Source organism: Hypanus sabinus, chromosome 9, assembly GCF_030144855.1.
Source record: "Hypanus sabinus isolate sHypSab1 chromosome 9, sHypSab1.hap1, whole genome shotgun sequence".
Classification (NCBI taxonomy): domain Eukaryota; kingdom Metazoa; phylum Chordata; class Chondrichthyes; order Myliobatiformes; family Dasyatidae; genus Hypanus; species Hypanus sabinus.
Window position 1 is genome coordinate 161,846,436 of NC_082714.1, and position 18,746 is coordinate 161,865,181.

Genomic DNA, 18,746 nt, shown 5'->3' on the forward strand with positions numbered 1-18,746 from the left:
GAGAAGTCCCATGGGTGACCCCATCTTTAATTACCACACATCCCGGGATGGTGGGGGAGTTGTTAGAGCTGGGGTGTTAGCCTTGGATTCCCTGAGCCAGTGCAGCCTCTCCCCTTACCCTTTCCCCCAGCCACGCCTGCACCTTATTAGTTATGACAAGGGGCCACGTCTGTTAATGAGAGCTGATCTGTCAGCACAGCTGAATGTTTAACCATATTAATGAGTTTGTTGAAATTCAGGAGAACTTAATGCTCTTATTTTAAGTTCTCAATCCATAGTATTAGTTTTTCCACCATCTGAATATTTGAAAACCATTTCTCAGGGTCCTCTTCCTGATCTGATAAGATACCGGCTACGATTCTGTCAGTGAAATCATCTATTACTTTTTCTGCAAGTTCCAAATGCTTGTCATTATCTCTCCAATGTTCATACTCAGATTCAGAACACAGAACATTAGAGCATAGCCCAGGCCCTTTGGCCCACTATGTTGTGCCAACCCTTTACCCTACTGCAAGATCAATCTAACCCTTCCCTCCCACATCGCTCTCCATCTTTCTTTCATCCACATGCCTCGTAAATGCCCCAAATGTACCTGCCTCTTCTTACCACCAGCCCTGGCAGGCTATTACACACACCCACCACTCTGTGTGTGAACAATTATCTCTGAGGTCCCTCCATATACTTTCCTCCAATCACCTTAAAGTTATGCCCCCAATTCAGATTGATTTGTTCAGATTCTTTTGACTTTACTTTGAATGTGAAAAGGAAGGGAGAATTTCAAACTTGTAGGGGTCACACATTTCACCCAGAATACGGTGAGCCTTTTCCCCAAGTAGGAATCATCAGTGGGACTCGCTTGCTCCAGGGCGGTCGAAGCAGAGTATTTGAATATTTTAAGATCTTCAGTTCAGAGATGAGAGATTCTTGCTAGCCAAAGGGTTGAGATATTCCCATGGGCAGAGTCAAGTCAGTCATGATCTTATTTAGTGTTAAAGTGGGCCTAGACCATCTCCCCTTCCTTTCCAGTCCTGAAGAAGGGTCTTGGTCCAAAACGCCAACTGTTTACTCTTTTCCATAGACTCTGCCTGGTCTGCTGAGTTCCTCCAGTATTTTGTGCATGTCGCTTTAGACCATATGGAGCAGAATTTGGCATTTGGCCCATCTAGTCTTCTCCACCAATTATGGCTGATTTATTATCCCTCTCACCCCCACTCTCCTGCCTTCTCCCCTTAGGGACCTTGACTAATCGAGAGCCTATCCACCTCTGCTTTAAATACACCCAATGACTTGGCCTCCACAGCTGCCTGTGGCAGTGAATTCCACAGATTCACCACCCCCTGGCTGAAGAAATTCCTCCCCATCTCTATTCTAAAGGGACATCCTTGTATTCGGAGTCTGTGCCCTCTGGTCCAAGATTCCCCCATGTCCACTCTATCTAGTTCTTTCAATATTCAATAGGTTTCACTTAGATCCTCCCTCATTTTTCTAAACTCCAGTGAGTACAGGCCTAGAGCCATCAAACACTCCTCACACATTAACCCTTTCATTCTGGGGGTCCATCTCCAATGGCAGCACATCTTGAGGGATCTAGTGACCTTCTCCTGCTCCTCGTGGATAAGTTTGTGTGATCTGTCTGGGTGTGATGTCTCAGCACTAGAACAGAGCATAAGCACATTAAAGGCCTTGTCAACATCCGTTGCTGTAACTCTTTAGGGAATGGACTAGGTGAGCTGACAGCTGGCCACAAATTGAACGTCTTGTGTGCAACAGGCAATTTACGACACATCTGGCTTTGTTTCTCTCCCACAGATATTAACATGGCCGGTGAACCCAAACCCAATAGACCCAAGGGACTGAAGCGCCCCAGTTCTACTCTGTACAGGTACCAACGATCCGCTGACCGTTACCGTGTCTGGTGACCCGTGGGGGGGGGGGGGGGGGGCACTGTTGTTACCTGAACTGGCCTGAGTTGGCAACGCAGCCATCAGCCATTCGCCCCTACCTGTCCACGCTGGGGTTTGTAATGACACCGATCTGACTCCATAAGACACAGGAACAGAATTAGGCTATTTGGCTCATCAAGTCTGCTCCGCCATTCCATCATGTCCTACGTACACCGAGAGTGGTTGATATCCAGAAAGCACTGCCTGAAGAGGGGGTGGAATCTGACACAATCACAATGTTTAAGAGACACTTAACCAAGCACTTAAATAGGCAAGGCAGAGAAGGATACGGTTCTGCCATGGGCAAGTGGGATTAGTGCTGAGGGTCAGGGAGGTCAGTATTGCTGTGATGGGCAGAAGGGCCTGCTTCTGTGCTGTGTGACTGTTTACACTTTTGCTTCCAGCGATTAACGTTGTCTCCTTTCTCCTCTAAGCACCAGCTATGACTTTGCTTACGATTACTTCAGGGATGATTTCTACGAAAGGTACGGTCTGGTTTGATTCTGCCGCTATTCAGTCCTCCCGATCTGATTGCAACGAGAGTCCTGTGCATCCATTACAAAAGCTGCAGTCAGCTCTGGCTTGCATGCTCCCTCATCTCTGGGTCTTACCAGAATTAGGCCATTCAACCCATCAAGTCTGCTCCATCATGGCGGATTTATTATTCAATTTGTTTATTACTCAACCCTATTTTCCTGCCTTCCCCTTGTAACCTTTGAAACCCTTACTAATCAAGAACCAATCAAACTCCATTTTAAATATACCCAATGATTTGGCCTCCACAACCATCCGTGCCAATGAATTCCATGGATTCAGTACCCTCTGGCTAAAAAGATTCCTCTTCATCCTTGTTCTAAAGGGACGTCTTCTATTCCGAAGCTGTGCCCATTGGACCTAGGCTCCCCCTCTATTGGAAACATCCTCTCCACATCCACTCTCCTAGATTCCCCCACTGCAGGAAACATCCTCTCCACATCCACTCTATCTGTGCCCTCTGGTCCTAGACTCCCCCACTATAGGAAACATCCTCTCCACATCCACTCTCCTAGATTCCCCCACTGCAGGAAACATCCTCTCCACATCCACTCTATCTGTGTCCTCTGCTCCTAGACTCCCCCACTATAGGAAACATCCTCTCCACATCCACTCTATCTGTGCCCTCTGGTCTTAGACTCCCCCACTATAGGAAACATCCTCTCCACATCCACTCTCCTAGATTCCCCCACTGCAGGAAACATCCTCTCCACATCCACTCTATCTGTGCCCTCTGCTCCTAGACTCCCCCACTATAGGAAACATCCTCTCCACATCCACTCTATCTGTGCCCTCTGCTCCTAGACTCCCCCACTATAGGAAATATCCTCTCCACATCCACTCTGTCTGTGCCCTCTGCACCTAGACTCCCCCACTATAGGAAATATCCTCTCCACATCCCCTCTATCTGTGTCCTCTGGTCCTAGACTCCCCCACTATAGGAAACATCCTCTCCACATCCACTCTCCTAGACTCCCCCACTATAGGAAACATCCTCTCCACATCCACTCTCCTAGACTCCCCCACTGTAGGAAATATCCTCTCCACATCCCCTCTGTCTGTGCCCTCTGCTCCTAGACTCCCCCACTATAGGAAACATCCTCTCCACATCCACTCTAACTAGACTTTTCAATACTGAATAGGTTTCAATGAGATTTCTACCCTCCCCCCCACCCCCCACATAGTTCCAGACTCCAGCATGTACAGGCACAGAGCCATTAAACACTCCTCATACATTAACCCTTTCATCCCAGGATTGTTCTTGTGAACCTCCTCTGGATCCTCTCCAACGCCAGCACACCCTTTTTAGATAAAGGGTCCATTATGGGTCCTGTGGGTACTGAGTTCAGATTCCACCCTCATAAATGTGGACTGAAGGTTCCATTATAGGAACGCAGGAGTACCGCGTGGCCAAGAATATCTATATTTGGACAGGAAGTTCAAAGCTCAAAGTAAATTTATTATCCAAGTACTTACACGTTACCATATCCTACCTTGAGATTCATTTTCTTGCAAGTATTTGAAGGAAAAGCAAAGTAACGAGATAGAATCTACAAAAAGAAAACTATACATAAACTGAGGAGATTTACCAGGATGCTGCCTGGTTTAGAGAGTATGCATTATGATCAAAGATTAAGGGAGCTAGGGCTTTACTCTTTGGAGAGAAGGAGGATGAGAGGAGACATGAGAGAGGTGTACAAGATATTAAGAGGAATAGATAGAGTGGACAGCCAGCGCCTCTTCCCCAGGTCACCACTGCTCAGTACAAGAGGACATGGCTTTAAGGTAAGGGGAGGGAAGTTCAAGGGGGATATTAGAGGAAGGTTTTTTACTCAGAGAGTGGTTAGTTAGTGCATGGAATGCACTGCCTGAGTCAGTGGCGGAGACAGATACACTAGTGAAGTTTAAGAGACTGTTAGACAGGTATATGGAGGAATTTAAGGTGGGGGGTTATATGGGAGGCAGGGTTTAAGGGTTGGCACAACATTGTGGGCCAAAGGGCCTGTACTGTGCTGTATTGTCCTATGTTCTATAAACAATGATATTCAAGCAACTAATGTCCAAAAGAAGACAAGTTGTGCAAATAAAAGAATACTGAGAACATGAGTTATGGAGTCCTTGGAAGTGAGTCTGTAGGTTAAAAAAGTGGTTTGGAGTTGTTTGAATGAAGTTTTTCACTCTTGTTCAGGCGTCTGATGGTTCTAGGGTAATAACTATTGCTGAACCTAAGGAAGCTGGAACCTGAGGCTCCTGTACCTCCTGCCCGATGGTAGGAGTGAGAAGAGATCATGGCCTGAATGGTTGGAGTCCTTGATGATGGATACTACTTTTGTGTGGTAGCACTCCATGTCGATGTGCACAGTGGTGGGGAGGGCTTTTCCTGTGATGGACTAGGCCAGGGGTGGGCAAACTTTTTGACTTGTGGGCCACAAAGGGTTCTAAAATTTGACAGGGGGGCCGGACCAGGAGCAGATGGACAGAGTGTTTTGGTAATACACCTCATAAGAGAAAATAAAATATCATGGGATATGTAGAAAACATGTGCTTTAATTTCAATTGAAAATGAACAAATGCATTACAACAAAATATCTGTCTTTGAAGTCCCATGGTATTTAGCTATTTATTGAAATGACTTTTAAAACACTGAAAATTAAATGAATAAAATACAGCTTTTTTTAATGGTAACTGTTATTATTTTAAAGCACTGAAAATTCTGTTATCCTTCAAGATATTATCATCATCACTCTCCTCCTGACTGTCTTTATTTCAAAAACGGTAGGAGATGCAGGTCTACTTGTCCTGCTCCTTCTTATTCAATTGTCCCTTGTGCCAAAACTCAACAACGACCAGCACAAAGACAGAACACTGACAGCGCGCCAGTATGTGGAGCGCATTATTTGATCTGGAGCGCATTTTTTATTTTGAGAACGTACGTGCACCTGCGCACTACTCATGTCCATCACTTAACAGAAATGACATGTAACATGTAAGGCTTATTGAAAAAAATATTTTCAAATGCATTTTTTACATAACACAACGAAGAAACTTATTTTTAATTTCAGTGGGAACAGTGTTGTTGGTCTCCCTTTTTAGCCCGCGCATCAAAGTCTGGATTTAGTTTTGTTGTGGCAATTCTCAGGATGGATCTGAGGTGTTGGTCAGTTAACTTGGATCTGTGGCTGGCTTTGTTGATGTTCATGACGCTGAACGCCTGTTCACACAAATAGGTCGAGCTGAACAAAGAGTAAAGCGCAAATGTGGAGTAATACGCTGCACCTCAACAAAGGTCAATGTATATACAGTGTGTCATCTATTGGGAAAACGCCAGAATTGCGGGGAAAAAACGTTAACAAGGTTTATTAATATAATTTCATCAAGTTCTGCGGGCCGGATTAAAAAGCTTAAGGGGCCGCATATGGCCCGCGGGCCGTAGTTTGCCCATGCCTGGACTAGGCTCTACCCACCTGCTGTAGCCATTTCCATTCCAGGCAATGAGCGTTTTGACACCAGGCTATGATGCAACCAGTCAGGACACTCTCCACCGTGCACCTGGTGAAACTTGTGTTGGTGACGTGCCGAATCTGCACGAACTTCCAGGAAAGTAGAGATGCTGTCGTTTTGTAGTTAGTGCGATCTTGTTGTGTATGTATTAGCTGCACATGTTATAGCACTGACCACACTTCAGAACTAATACACTGACGACTGTAAAACGCACTGTTGTGCCTTTCGAAGACGTCCTCAATGTTGGGAAGCATGGTGCCGTGATTGAGCCAGCTGAACTGAAACCCTATCCAGCTGCTTCTGATTCTGTATTTACAACTCCCTTCTGCCTCTCCCCTATTCCCCACCCGAGAGGGTAACTTCCATAAGACATAGGAGCAGAATTAGGCCATTCAGCCCATTGAGTGTGCTCCACAATGTTCTGTTTTTTCCATGTAAAGCTGTGGTTTCTGGTGGATACTAATGTGATTAAATGGGGCTGTGGACCGATGGGTCAGACTGGAGAGACAAAGTCCTCCTCCTTCTCCCGGGTGCCCATCTAACAGTTTCTTAAATGCCCCTAATGTATCTGCCTCCATCACCACCCCGGCAGGGCATTCCCCACACCCATCATGCTGTGTGTAAAAATAAAATCTAGCTCTGACATCCCCCCCCTCCCAATCACCGTAAAATTATGTTCCCTTATAATAGCCATTTCCACTCAGGGCGAGGCTGCCCTCTCGCTCGAAGCCTCTTATTAGCTTGTACACCTCTATCAAGTCACTTCTCATCCTCCTTCACACCAAAGAGAAAAGCCCCAGCTCGCTCAACCTATCTTCATAAGACATGATCTCGGATACATCTCCTCTGCACCCTCTCTAAAGCCTCCACATCCTTCCTATAATGAGGTGACCAGAACTGAGCACAGTACTCCAAGAGTTAGCTGGAGTTTTGTACAGCTGCAACATTACTTCATGGTTCTTGAGGTGGCTTAGAGATGATAGGAGTGCTTAAGAGGCTGTTAGGCTCTCAATGATACAGAGAGTGGAGACACGTGCAGGCCGAAGGGGTAGTCTTCGTCTGACTGTCCAGGTGTTCCCGTAGTTCCTCTGCTCGCTTCAGCCCCCGCCTGTCCACATCCCTGCCATCCATTCCCCAACCACCACTTCTCCCTCCCTTGTGGTATTGTCTCGGGCCAGCCACCATGTGCTCACCAGGACTGATCCTCCATTGCTCTCTCTCTCTCTCTCTCTCTCTCTCTCTCCCCGCCACAGGATGCACGAGTACTCGAGTCGGCCCTCGCTGGTTCCCAGGGCCGTTCCGTTGAAGCGGCCCCGCGTGATCGTCCCCGTGCTGCGCCGGGGGAAGTCTGGGATCCCCCTGAAGCTAATGTCACGTTCCACAAGCGGGGCGAAGAACAATACAAAGTTAAAACGTGAGCTCTGTTTAAATTACAGCATAGGATACATCAATGCAGAAAAGGTTCAGGTTTATTGCTGTGGCCCTCCAAGAGGACACAACCTTGTTGTAGCTTGGAGGCTTGCGTGCCTCAGTAACCAGGTGAGCCATGTTGGCTGGAGACAGGGCCTTATGCTTTGGTGCTTGGTAGCATCAGCCATGTCAAACAGGTCAAAGGGTAGAGGTCAGACTAAGAGTGGCCCATCAGTCCTCCAGGTTCAGGGGTTCAGCTCAGGGTCAACAACCCTGACTGGTCAAACAAAACTGTGACAGAAACAGCAATGAACTATCCTTCTACGTCTGTGTGTGATGGTATTAAGATCATAAGATATAGGTTTAGAATTAGGCCATTTGGCCCATCGAGTCTGCTCCACCATTTCATCATGGCTGATCCATTTCCCTCTCAGCCCCAATCTCCTGCCTCCCACCATTTCCCTTCACGCCCTTGACTAATCAAGAACCTATCAGCCTCTGCTTTAAATATACCCGATGACTTGGCCTCCGCAGCCACCTGTGGCAATGAACTCCACAGATTCACCACCCTCTGGCTGAAGAAACTCTTCCTTATCTCTGCTCTAAATGAATGTCCCTCTATTCTGAGACTGTGCCCTCTGGTCTTAAACTCCCCCACCATAGGAAACATCCTCTCCATGTCCACTTTACTGGAGCCTTTCAACTTTCGAATGGTTTCAGTGAGATCCCTTCTCATTCTTCTGAGCTCCAGTGAGTGCAGGCCCAGAGCCATCAAGTGCTCCTCACATGACAAGCCTTTCAATTCTGGAATTCCCGAGTCTCTACCTGGGACTTGCAGAAGTGAAAATCGAACGGAAGTTACTGCAGACTGGAAGAAGCTCTGAACACCAGGAAGGAGATGGAAGAACGCCATTGCTTCCATAAGCACCAGCAGACGTAATGGGAAGTAGTAACGTTATTCTTCTCATCGGCAATCACACCCAGGGTATAAAAGCCATGAAGATATCCTTTAGCAGTCGAAGCGCAGTACAAACATGAATTACATTAGCTTAAATTAACGTAAATGATACACAACACAATAAACAAAAAATAAACATATTGAAATTACTGTAAATTGGATGATATATAAGCCAAGGGAGAATTTTGTTTGTGTTTCTCTGGATTTCCAGTATCGACAGAATTTCTTGTGTTTAAGATATCTTCGAGGGATGCCTACCCTGAAGAAGATTAAATCTTCTCTTCGTCAGGAGCTCAATGAGACCATCCTCACTGTTCCCCTCTGCGATCTCTGCTGTCATCCAATTCTTTGACCATGCTTACTCACAGTTGCTAACGCAGCCACTTGTCCTTCCTAGGAGCAAACACGAGGAAATCTGCAGATTCTGGAAATTCAAACAACACACACAAAATGCTGGTGGAACACAGCAGGCCAGGCAGCATCTATAGGGAGAAGCACTGTCGACATTTCGGGCCGAGACCCTTCATCAGGCCCTTCGCTTGTGTGTGTTGTTTGTCCTTCCTAGGAACTTGTTTCTCATTTCATCCCCACCCACCCAACTTCCCCCTCACCTGGTCTCACCTATCACCTTCCAGCTCGTATTTCTTCCCTTCACCCACTTTTTATTCTGGCTTCTGCACAAAACATCGACTGTTTATTCCTCTCCATTGATGCTCCCTGACCCGCTGAATTCCTCTAGAATTTTCCACTATATCATACATGAAAGCACGTTTTGTGCCAAAGTGAGGCAGCCCGCACATGTCACCACACTTCCAGTACCAACATAGCATGCCCACAACTCACTAACCCTGACCTCTACATCTTTGGACTGTGGGAGGAAACCCACATGGTCATGGGGAGAATGCACAAACTCTTTACAGACAGCGGCAGGAATTGAACCCTGGCCCTGGTGCTGTAATAGCGTTAGGCTAACCGCTAAGCTACCATTTCATCCCAAATATCTGTTAGAATGGTAATCCTGATACACAAACTTTGTCTCAACGTCATATACTGTTAAACAGCTGTCGCAGTTTAAATACAGGGTGAACGTTTCTGTTAAAGAGTGCAGCAATAGATAACATTTCGAGGGGTTTTTATAACAAGAAGATCTTGTCGAGCCAGAAGGTTTTGTCAATTTACACCAGAGAAGTCTGGAATTCCAGCAGGAATGGCAGAGGTTAATGAATTTCTCTGTTTAACTCTTTGTGTGCCAACTGAGAGAGTAAAGAATAGCTTTATTAGTCAAATCAAAACATACAGTGAAATCCGCTGTTTGTGTCAACGACCAATATATTGCAAGGATGTGCTGGGGCAGACCGCAAGTGTCACCATGCTTTGGTCTCCAGCGTAGCTCACTGACAACGTCTTTGGACTGTGGGAGGAAACCAGAGCACCCGGAGGAAACCCATGTGGTCGCAGGGAGAAGGTGCAAACTCCTCATGGACAGTGGCGGGAATTGAACCCGGACTCAATTGGTTCCTGTCGGACATCACCTCCTGGTGAAACGTTAGTCACATCTGTCCCAATCTCTCTCTCTCTCTCTCTCTCTCAGCAGTAAAATCCAATGAGCTGCAACGGATTAAACTCGAGCTGATGCAGATTAAATCCAACATTGATTCTCTTCTTGGGCGGCTGGAGGAGATTGCAAAGGAGAAAGTGGGTCATACAGGTGGGTGAATGGTTCCGCACTCCCTCACTCCTGCCCTTTGCCCCGTGACTTCCAAGCTCAAAGTAACTTTATTATCAAAGTACGTATACGTCACCACGTACTACCCCGAGGCTCACTCGCCGCGAGAACCCTCGCCCTCAGGCTCACTCGCCATGAGAACCCTTGCCCTGAGGCTCACTGTCTTGCGGGCATTCACAGAAGGACAAAGTAGTACAATAGGATCAATGAAAAACAATAAAACAAAGACTGACAAACAGCCAATGTGCAAAAGACAAACTGCAAATACAAAATACATAAATAATACTGAGAACATGAGTTGAAGAGTCCTTGCAAGTGAGTTCATAGATTGTGGAGTCAGTTCAGTGTTGAGGTGGGTGAAGTTATCCACACTGGTTCAGGAGCCTGACAGTTGTAGGGTACTAACTGTTCCTGAACCTCTTGTCTGATGGTAGTGATGAGAAAAGAGCATGGCCTGGGAGGTGAGCTCCTCGGTGATGGATGCTATTCTCTTGTTTGGCCTGCTGCTGAGTTTCTGGAGGCTTGGGGCCGCTTTCCTGTGGCAACACTCCTGGTCCCTGGTCCTGGAGCAGAGCAGATTGCAGTCTGCCTCTACCAGAGCTGAAGCAGTGCTGTCCGAGCGGAGTAAGATAGTTATTCATCTGGTTCACTTGTAATATTGTGTTCAGTTCTGGCTGCCTCATTATAGGAAGGATGTGGAAGCTTTAGAGAGGGTGCAGAGGAGATTTGCCTGGAGCAGAGAGCACGTCTCTTGAAGATAGGTTGAGTGAGCTAAGTCTTTTCTCTTTGGAGTAAAGGAAATTGAGAGGTGACTTAATAGAGGTGTACAAGATGCTAGGAGGCAAAGACAGAGACTTTGTCCCAGGGCGGAAATGGTTAATACAAGGGCACATAATTGAAAGTATAGGGGAGATGTCAGAGGTAGGTTTTTTACACAGACAGTGGTGGGATGTGGAACACTCTCCCAGGGTTGGCAGTAGGGGCAGATGGATTAGGGGCATTTAAGATAGGCAGATGGAAAATAGAGACTATGTAGGAGGAGAGGATTAGATTGATCTTGGGTTATAAGGTTGGCACAACATTGTGGGCTGAACAGCCTGGAATGTACTCTAGTGTTTGGTTCTGGTTTGGGTTATGGCCTTACCCAGGCAGTACAGGAGGTCGAGGACAGACTGGGCAGTGTGGGAATAATATGGGGAACTTCAGAGGCCTAAGATAGTTAGTGACAGTCTAGGTCATTGTAATGTGCTGTGTGCAGTATCACTGCCTTTACAAATGTATTCCTCTGGTGGCTTCCAATAATCAACGTCCTTCCACCTTCGCCGCTCCATGCTATCTGCTAAACCCCTCAATGGCCTCCAACCCCCAAGACAGAATCCACTTACACCCAACATGCTCTCATCCTCTCAGTTCTTCCTGACTCCTCCCACCTTATTTGCATTACTAAACATTTTATCTTCATTGCCAATTTTCCAAGTTCTGATGAATGATTGTCGACCAAAAAGATTAGCCCTGTTTCTCCCGCCCTTTAAGTTCCTCTGGCATTTTGTGTGTTTTACTCTGGATTTACACATTTGTAAAACCCCTTGTGTTTAGGAGAATAAACATAGAAACATAGAAAATCTATCGCACAATACAGGCCTTTGGCCCACAATGCTATGCTGAATGTGTCCTTACCTTAGAAATTACCTAGGCTTACCCATAGTCCTCTATCTTTCTTATCTCCCTGATCCTATCCAAGAGTCTCTTGAAAGACCCTATCGTATCCACCTCCACCACCAGCGCCAGCAGCCCATTCCACACACTCACCACTCTCTGCGTAAAAAATCTTACCCCTGACATCTCCTCTGTACCTACTCCCCAGCACCTTAAACCTGTGTTCTCGCGGCAACCATTTCAGTCCTGGGAAAAAGCCTCTGACTATTCACACAATCAATGCCCCTCTATCAGCTCACCTCTCATCCTCAGTTGCTCCAAGGAGAAAAGGCCGAGTTCACTCAACCTATTCTCATAAGGCATGCTCCCCAATCCAGGCAACATCCTTGTAAATCTCTCCTAAATTCAATTCCACGATTGATGAAGGCCAATACACCGTACACCTTCTTAACCACAGAGTCAACCTGCGCAGCTGCTTTGAGTGTCCTATGGACTTGGACCCCAAGATCCCTCTGATCCTCCACACGGCCAAGAGTCTTACCATTAATACTATATTCTGCCATCATATTTGACCTACCAAAATGAACCACTTCATACTTATCCGGGTTCACTCTCTGCCACTTCTCAGCCCAGTTTTGCATCCTATTGATGTCCCGCTGTAACCTCTGACAGACCTCCACACTATCCACAACACCCCCAACCTTTGTATCATCAGCAAATTTACTAACTCATCCCTCCACTTCCTTACCCTGGTCATTTATAAAAATCACAAAGAGAAGGGGTCCCAGAACAGATCCCTGAGGCACACCACTGGTCACTGACCTCTATGCAGAATATGACCCATCTACAACCACTCTTTGCCTTCTGTGGGCAAGCCAGTTCTGTATCCACAAAGCAATGTCCCCTTGGATCCCATGCCTCCTTACTTTCTCAATAAGCCTTGCATGGGGTACCTTATCAAATGCCTTGCTGAAATCCATATACACTACATCTATGGCTCTACCTTCATCAATGTGTTTAGTCACATCCTCAAAAAATTCAATCAGGCTCATAAGGCACAACCTGCCCTTGACAAAGCCATGCTGACTATTCCTAATCATATTATACCTCTCCAAATGTTCATAAATCCTGCCTCTCAGGATCTTCTCCATCAACTTACCAACCACTGAGGTAAGACTCACTGTTCTATAATTCCCTGGGCTACCTCAACTATATTTCTTGAAAAAGGGAACAACATCCGCAACCCTCCAATCCCCCAGAACCTCTCCCATCCCCATGGATGATTCAAAGATCATTGCCATAGGCTCAGCAATCTCCTCCCTCACCTCCCACAGTAGCCTGGAGTACATCTCATCCGGGCCCGATGACTTATCCAACTTGATGCTTTCCAAAAGCTCCAGCACATCTTCTTTCTGAATGTATATATGCACAAGATTTTTAGTTTGCTGTAAGTCATCCCTACAATCGCCAAAATCCTTTCCTGCAGTGAATACTGAAGCAAACTATTCATTAGCAACACGAGTGAATCTGCAGATGCTGGAAATAAATAAAAACACAAAATGCTGGCAGAACTCAGCAGGCCAGACAGCATCTGTGGGAGGAGGGAGTGATGACGTTTCGGGCCGAAACCCTTCATCAGGAGTGAAGTAACATGGGATGGTGGAGAGGGGATAAGAAGTGGGGGGAGGGATGAAGTAGAGAGCTGGGAAGTGATAGGCTGGAGGGAAATGGGCCAGGGGGAAGGTGGAGAATTATGGGAAATAAGAGAGAAAGAAAGGTAGGGCTGGGGGGGGGAGATTATAGTGAGGGGGTTAAAAGAGAGAGAAAGAGAACCAGACTAAAATTATAGATAGGGATGAGGTAAGGCGGAGGGCAGGGGTATCAACAGAGGTCTGTGTTCATGCCGGTAGGTAGGAGGCTACAAAGGCGGGAGATAAGGTGTTGCTCCATTGACCTGCGTGTGGCCTCATCTTGACGGTAGAGGAGGCCACGGACAGACATGTCGGAGTGGGAGTGGTCTGTGGAATTGAAGTGTGTGGCCACAGGGAGATCCCACCACTGCTGGAGGACTGAGCGCCGGTGTTCGGCGAAACGGTCTCCCAGTCTGCAGCGGGTCTCCCCAATGTATAAATGGCCACATCGGGAGCACCGGATACAGTATATCACCCCAGTTGACTCGCAGGTGAAGTGGTGCCTCACCTGAAAGGACTGTCTGGGGCCTGGGATGGTGGTGAGGGAAGAAGTGTGGGGGCAGGTGTAGCACTACTTCCGTTTTGCAGGGATGCGTCTGGAGGGAGGTCGGTGGGGAGGGATGGGGGGAATGAATGGACAAGGGAATCACGTAGGGAGCAATCCCTGCAGAAAGCCGAGAGTGGGGGGAAGGGGAAGATGTGGCTGGTGGTGGGATCACGTAGGAGGTGGCGAAAGTTACGGAGGATTATACGTTGGATCTGTAGGCTGGTAGGGTGATAGGTGAGGACCAGGGGACTCTATCCCTGGTGGGCTGGCAGGGGGATGGGGTGAGGGCAGAGGTGCGTGAAATATGGGAGACGTGATGGAGGGCGGAGTTGATAGTGGACGAAGGGAAGCCCCTTTCTTTAAAAAAGGAAGACATCTCCTTTGTCCTAGAATGAAAGGCCTCATCCTGAGAGCAGATGTGGTGGAGGCGGAGGAATTGAGAGAAACTATTCATTTAGTACCTCCACTATCTCCTCTGGTTCCATACACACTTTTCCACTGTCACACTTGATCGGTCCTATTCTCTCTCATCTTATCCTCTTGCTCTTCACATACTTGCAGGATGCCTTGGGGTTTTCCTTAATCATGCTCACCAAGGCCTTCTCATGGCCCCTTCTGGCTCAACTAATTTCATTCTTAAGCTCCTTCCTGCTAGCCTTATAGTTTTCCAGGTCTCTAACATTACCTAGCTTTTGGAACCTTTTGTAAGCTTTTCTTCTAGACTAGATTTTCAACAGCCTTTGTACACTATAGTTCCTGTACCCTACCATCCTTTCTCTGTCTCATTAGAACGTACCTATGCAGAACTACACACAAATATCCCCTGAATATTTGCCACATTTCTGCCGTACATTTCCCTGAGAGCATCTGTTCCCAATTTATGATTCCAAGTTCCTGCCTGATAGCCTCATATTTCCCCTTACTCCAATTAAACGCTTTCATAACTTGTCTGTTCCTATCCCTCTCCAATGCTATGGTAAAGGAGTTAGAATTGTGATCACTATCTCCAAAATGCTCTCCCACTGAGAGATCTGACACCTGACCAGGTTCATTTCCCAATACCAGATCAAGTACAGGCTCTCCTCTTATAGGCTTATCTACATATTGTGTCAGGAAACCTTCCTGAACACACCTAACAAACTCTTCCGCATCTAAACCCCCGCTCTAGGGAGATGCCAATCAATATTGAGACAGGGACTTGGGAGTCCTTGCGCAAGATACCCTAAGGGTTAACCTCCAGGTTGAGTCAATGGTGAAGGCAACAACTGCAATGTTGGCATTCATTTCTAGAGGTATAGAATACAAGAGCAGTGATGTGATGTTGAGGCTCTATAAGTCACTCGCTAGACCACACTTGGAGTATTGTGTGCAGTTCTGGGCTCCTTATTATAGAAAAGATATACTAACATTGGAGATAGTTCAGAGAAGATTCACAAGAATGATTCCAGGAATGAAAGGGTTACCGTATGAGGAACGTCTGGCAGCTCTTGGGCTGTATTCCCTGGAGTTCAGGAGAATGAGTGGGATCTCATAGAAACATTCCAACTGTTAAAAGGCCTGAACAGATCAGGTATTACAAAGTTATTTCCCACGGTAGGGGAGTCCAGGACAAGAGGGCACAACTTCAGAATTGAAGGACTGGGATGTGAGAAATTACTTCAGTCAGAGGGTGGTAAATCTGTGGAATTTGTTGCCACGAGCGGCTGTGGAGGTCAAGTCATTGGGTGTATTTAAGGCAGAGAAGGATAGGTTCTTGATTAGCCAGGGCATCAAGGGTATGGTGTGAAAGCAGAGGCTTGAATGGATGAAGTGGATCAGCTCATGATTGAATGGTGGGGCAGACTCGATGGGCCGGATGGCCTACTTCTGCTCCTGAGGTCTTATAATATTGAGGAAATTAAAATCTCCCACCACAACAATCCTGTTATTATTGCATCTTGCCAGATTCTGTCTCCCTATCTGCTCCTCGATGTCCCTGCTACGATTGGGTGCTCTATAAAAAACACCCAGAAGAGTTATTGACCCCTTGCTGTTCCTAGCTTCCACCCACAGAGACTCAGGAGACAATCCCTCCTTTTCTGCAGCTGTGACACTATCTCTGATCAGCAGTGCCACACCCCCACTTCTTTTGCCTCCCTCCCTATCCTTTTGAAACATCTAAAGCCCGGCACTCGAAGTAACCATTCCTGCCCCTGAGCCATCCAAGTCTCTGTAATGGCCACAATATCATAGTTCCAAGTACTGATCCATACTCTAAGCTCATCTGCTTTGTTCATGATGCTTCTTGCATTAAAATAGACACATCTCAAACCATTGGTCTGAGTGCGTCCCTTCTCTATCACCCGCCTATCCTCCCTCACACACAGTCTCCAAGCTTTCTCTATTTGTGAGCCAACCACCTCTTCCTCCATCTCTTCAGTTCGGTTCCCACCCCCCAGCAATTCTAGTTTAAACTCTCCCCATTAGCCTTAGCAAACCTCCCCACCAGGATATTGGTCCCCCTGGGATTCAGGTGCAACCCGTCCTTTTTGTACAGGTCACTCCTGCCCCAAAAGGGGTCCCAATGATCCGGAAATCTGAATCCCTGCCCCCACTCCAATCCCTCAGCCACGAATTTATTTTCCACCTCATTCTATTCCTATTCTCACTTTCGCGTGGCACAGGCGGTAATCCCAAGATTACTACCTTTAAGGTCCTGCTTTTCAACTTCTTTCCTAACTCCCTGTAGTCTGCTTTTCTCCCTTTTCCTACCTATGTCATTGGTACGAATGTGTACCACAACCTCTGGCTGTTCACCTTCCCACTTCAGGATATCTTGGACGCGATCAAAAACATCCTGGACCCTGGCACCTGGAAGGCAAACTACCATCTGAATTTCTTTCCTGTGTTGACAGAATCGCCTATCTGACCCCCTGACTATAGAGTCCCCTATCACTGCTGCCTTCCTCTTCCTTTCCCTGCAGCAACTGTTGCTTCCCTCAGGTCGGCTGTTCCCCCACAACAGTACTCAAGCAGGAGTTCTTATTGTTAGGGGTGACAGCTACAGGGGTACTCTCTAGCATCTGACTTCTGCCCTTCCTTCTCTGGATTGTTACCCACTTATCTAACTCCCGAGGCCCCGGTGTGACTGCCTGCCTACAGCTCCTCTCTATCACCTCCTCACTTTCCCTGACTAGGCGAAGGTCATTGAGCTGCCTCTCCAGTTCCCTAACCCGGTCCCTAAGGAGCTGCAGCTCAGTGCACCTGGCCGTCTGGGAGGGTGGGAGTCTCCCGGACAACCCATATCCGACACCCAGTACGGAACACCGGCCTCACAGACATACTTCCTATTCCTATTCTTCACAGATAACTTACCTCACCTCAACGCGTTAGCGCTGACGCTCCGTTGAGCCAAAGCCTTCCTACTCGGTCTCCCTCTGCTCCGATGCCTGCTCTGTAAAGCTGCCCTCCTTTCCCGCCAGACGAACTCACTGCCGTCCACATGCCTGTGCAGTCGTGCCTCGAGCAAAACGACAGAGGAAAATATTATCATCTTTTTTTAATGGAGATGCATTGTTAATGTTTTGTGCCCAGGCCTTCAGGAGATCTAGATGAAAGGTCTCAGCGTGAAATACTGACAATTATTCCTCTGGATAGATGCTGCCTGAACTGCTGAGTTCCTCCAGCCCATTCTGTTTCAAGGGCTGGATTTCCAGCACCTGCAAAATCTCTTGTGTAAGGGAACAAATGGTCGACATTTCAGGCAGAGACCCTTCATTGTGAGTTCATGAAAGGTCATGGGTCAAAACATCAATTATTTATTCCCCTCCATAGATGCTGCTTGACCTGCTGAGTTTCTCCAGCATTTCACGCTGAGCGGTTCTGTCTCTTCACAGTTTGCTGTGACTGTTGTTTAAAGCAGAAATGGTCACAGGTCACTCTGACTGTATATTCAGACAGGGGGGTCACGGGAAACTCTGACTGTATATTCAGACAGGGAGGTCACGGGTCACTGACTGTATATTTAGACAGGGGGGTCACGGGTCACTGACTGTATATTTAGACAGACGGGGTCACAGGTCACTCTGACTGTATATTCAGACGGGGCCACAGGTCACTCTGACTGTATATTCAGACGGGAGGGTCACAGGTCACTCTGACTGTATATTCAGACGGGGCCACAGGTCACTGACTGTATATTCAGACGGGGCCACAGGTCACTCTGACTGTATATTCAGACGGGGCCACAGGTCACTCTGACTGTATATTCAGACAGGGGGTCACAGGTCACTCTGACTGTATATTCAGACGGGAGGGTCACAGGTCACTCTGACTGTATATTCAGACAGGGGGGTCACAGGTCACTGACTGTATATTTAGACAGACGGGGTCACAGGTCACTCTGACTGTATATTCAGACGGGAGGGTCACAGGTCACTCTGACTGTATATTCAGACGGGACCACAGGTCACTCTGACTGTATATTCAGACAGGGAGGTCACAGGTCGCTCTGACTGTATATTCAGACGGGGTCATGGGTCACTGACTGTATATTTAGACAGACGGGGTCACAGGTCACTCTGACTGTATATTCAGACGGGGTCACAGGTCACTGACTGTATATTCAGATGGGGCCACAGGTCACTCTGACTGTATATTCAGACGGGAGGGTCACAGGTCACTCTGACTGTATATTCAGACGGGGCCACAGGTCACTCTGACTGTATATTCAGACGAGGCCACAGGGCACTCTGACTGTATATTCAGACAGGGAGGTCACAGGTCACTGTATATTCAGACG

The 18,746-nt window shown here is 47.2% G+C and overlaps 1 protein-coding gene across 4 annotated transcripts in view; it reads left to right on the forward strand.

The window, feature by feature from the left end:
- The window catches only part of raly (RALY heterogeneous nuclear ribonucleoprotein), a 228,721-nt gene that overhangs the window by 180,841 nt on the left and 29,134 nt on the right, over nt 1-18,746 (forward strand). For 3 of the 4 annotated variants that reach the window (XM_059978797.1, XM_059978794.1, XM_059978796.1), the window contains exons 3-6: nt 1,810-1,882; nt 2,378-2,428; nt 7,232-7,392; nt 9,938-10,054. In XM_059978797.1, coding sequence (XP_059834780.1) covers nt 1,810-1,882; nt 2,378-2,428; nt 7,232-7,392; nt 9,938-10,054 — 402 coding nt within the window. The remainder of the gene's footprint in view (nt 1-1,809; nt 1,883-2,377; nt 2,429-7,231; nt 7,393-9,937; nt 10,055-18,746) is intronic. The other variant, XM_059978795.1, reaches the window with a different exon arrangement.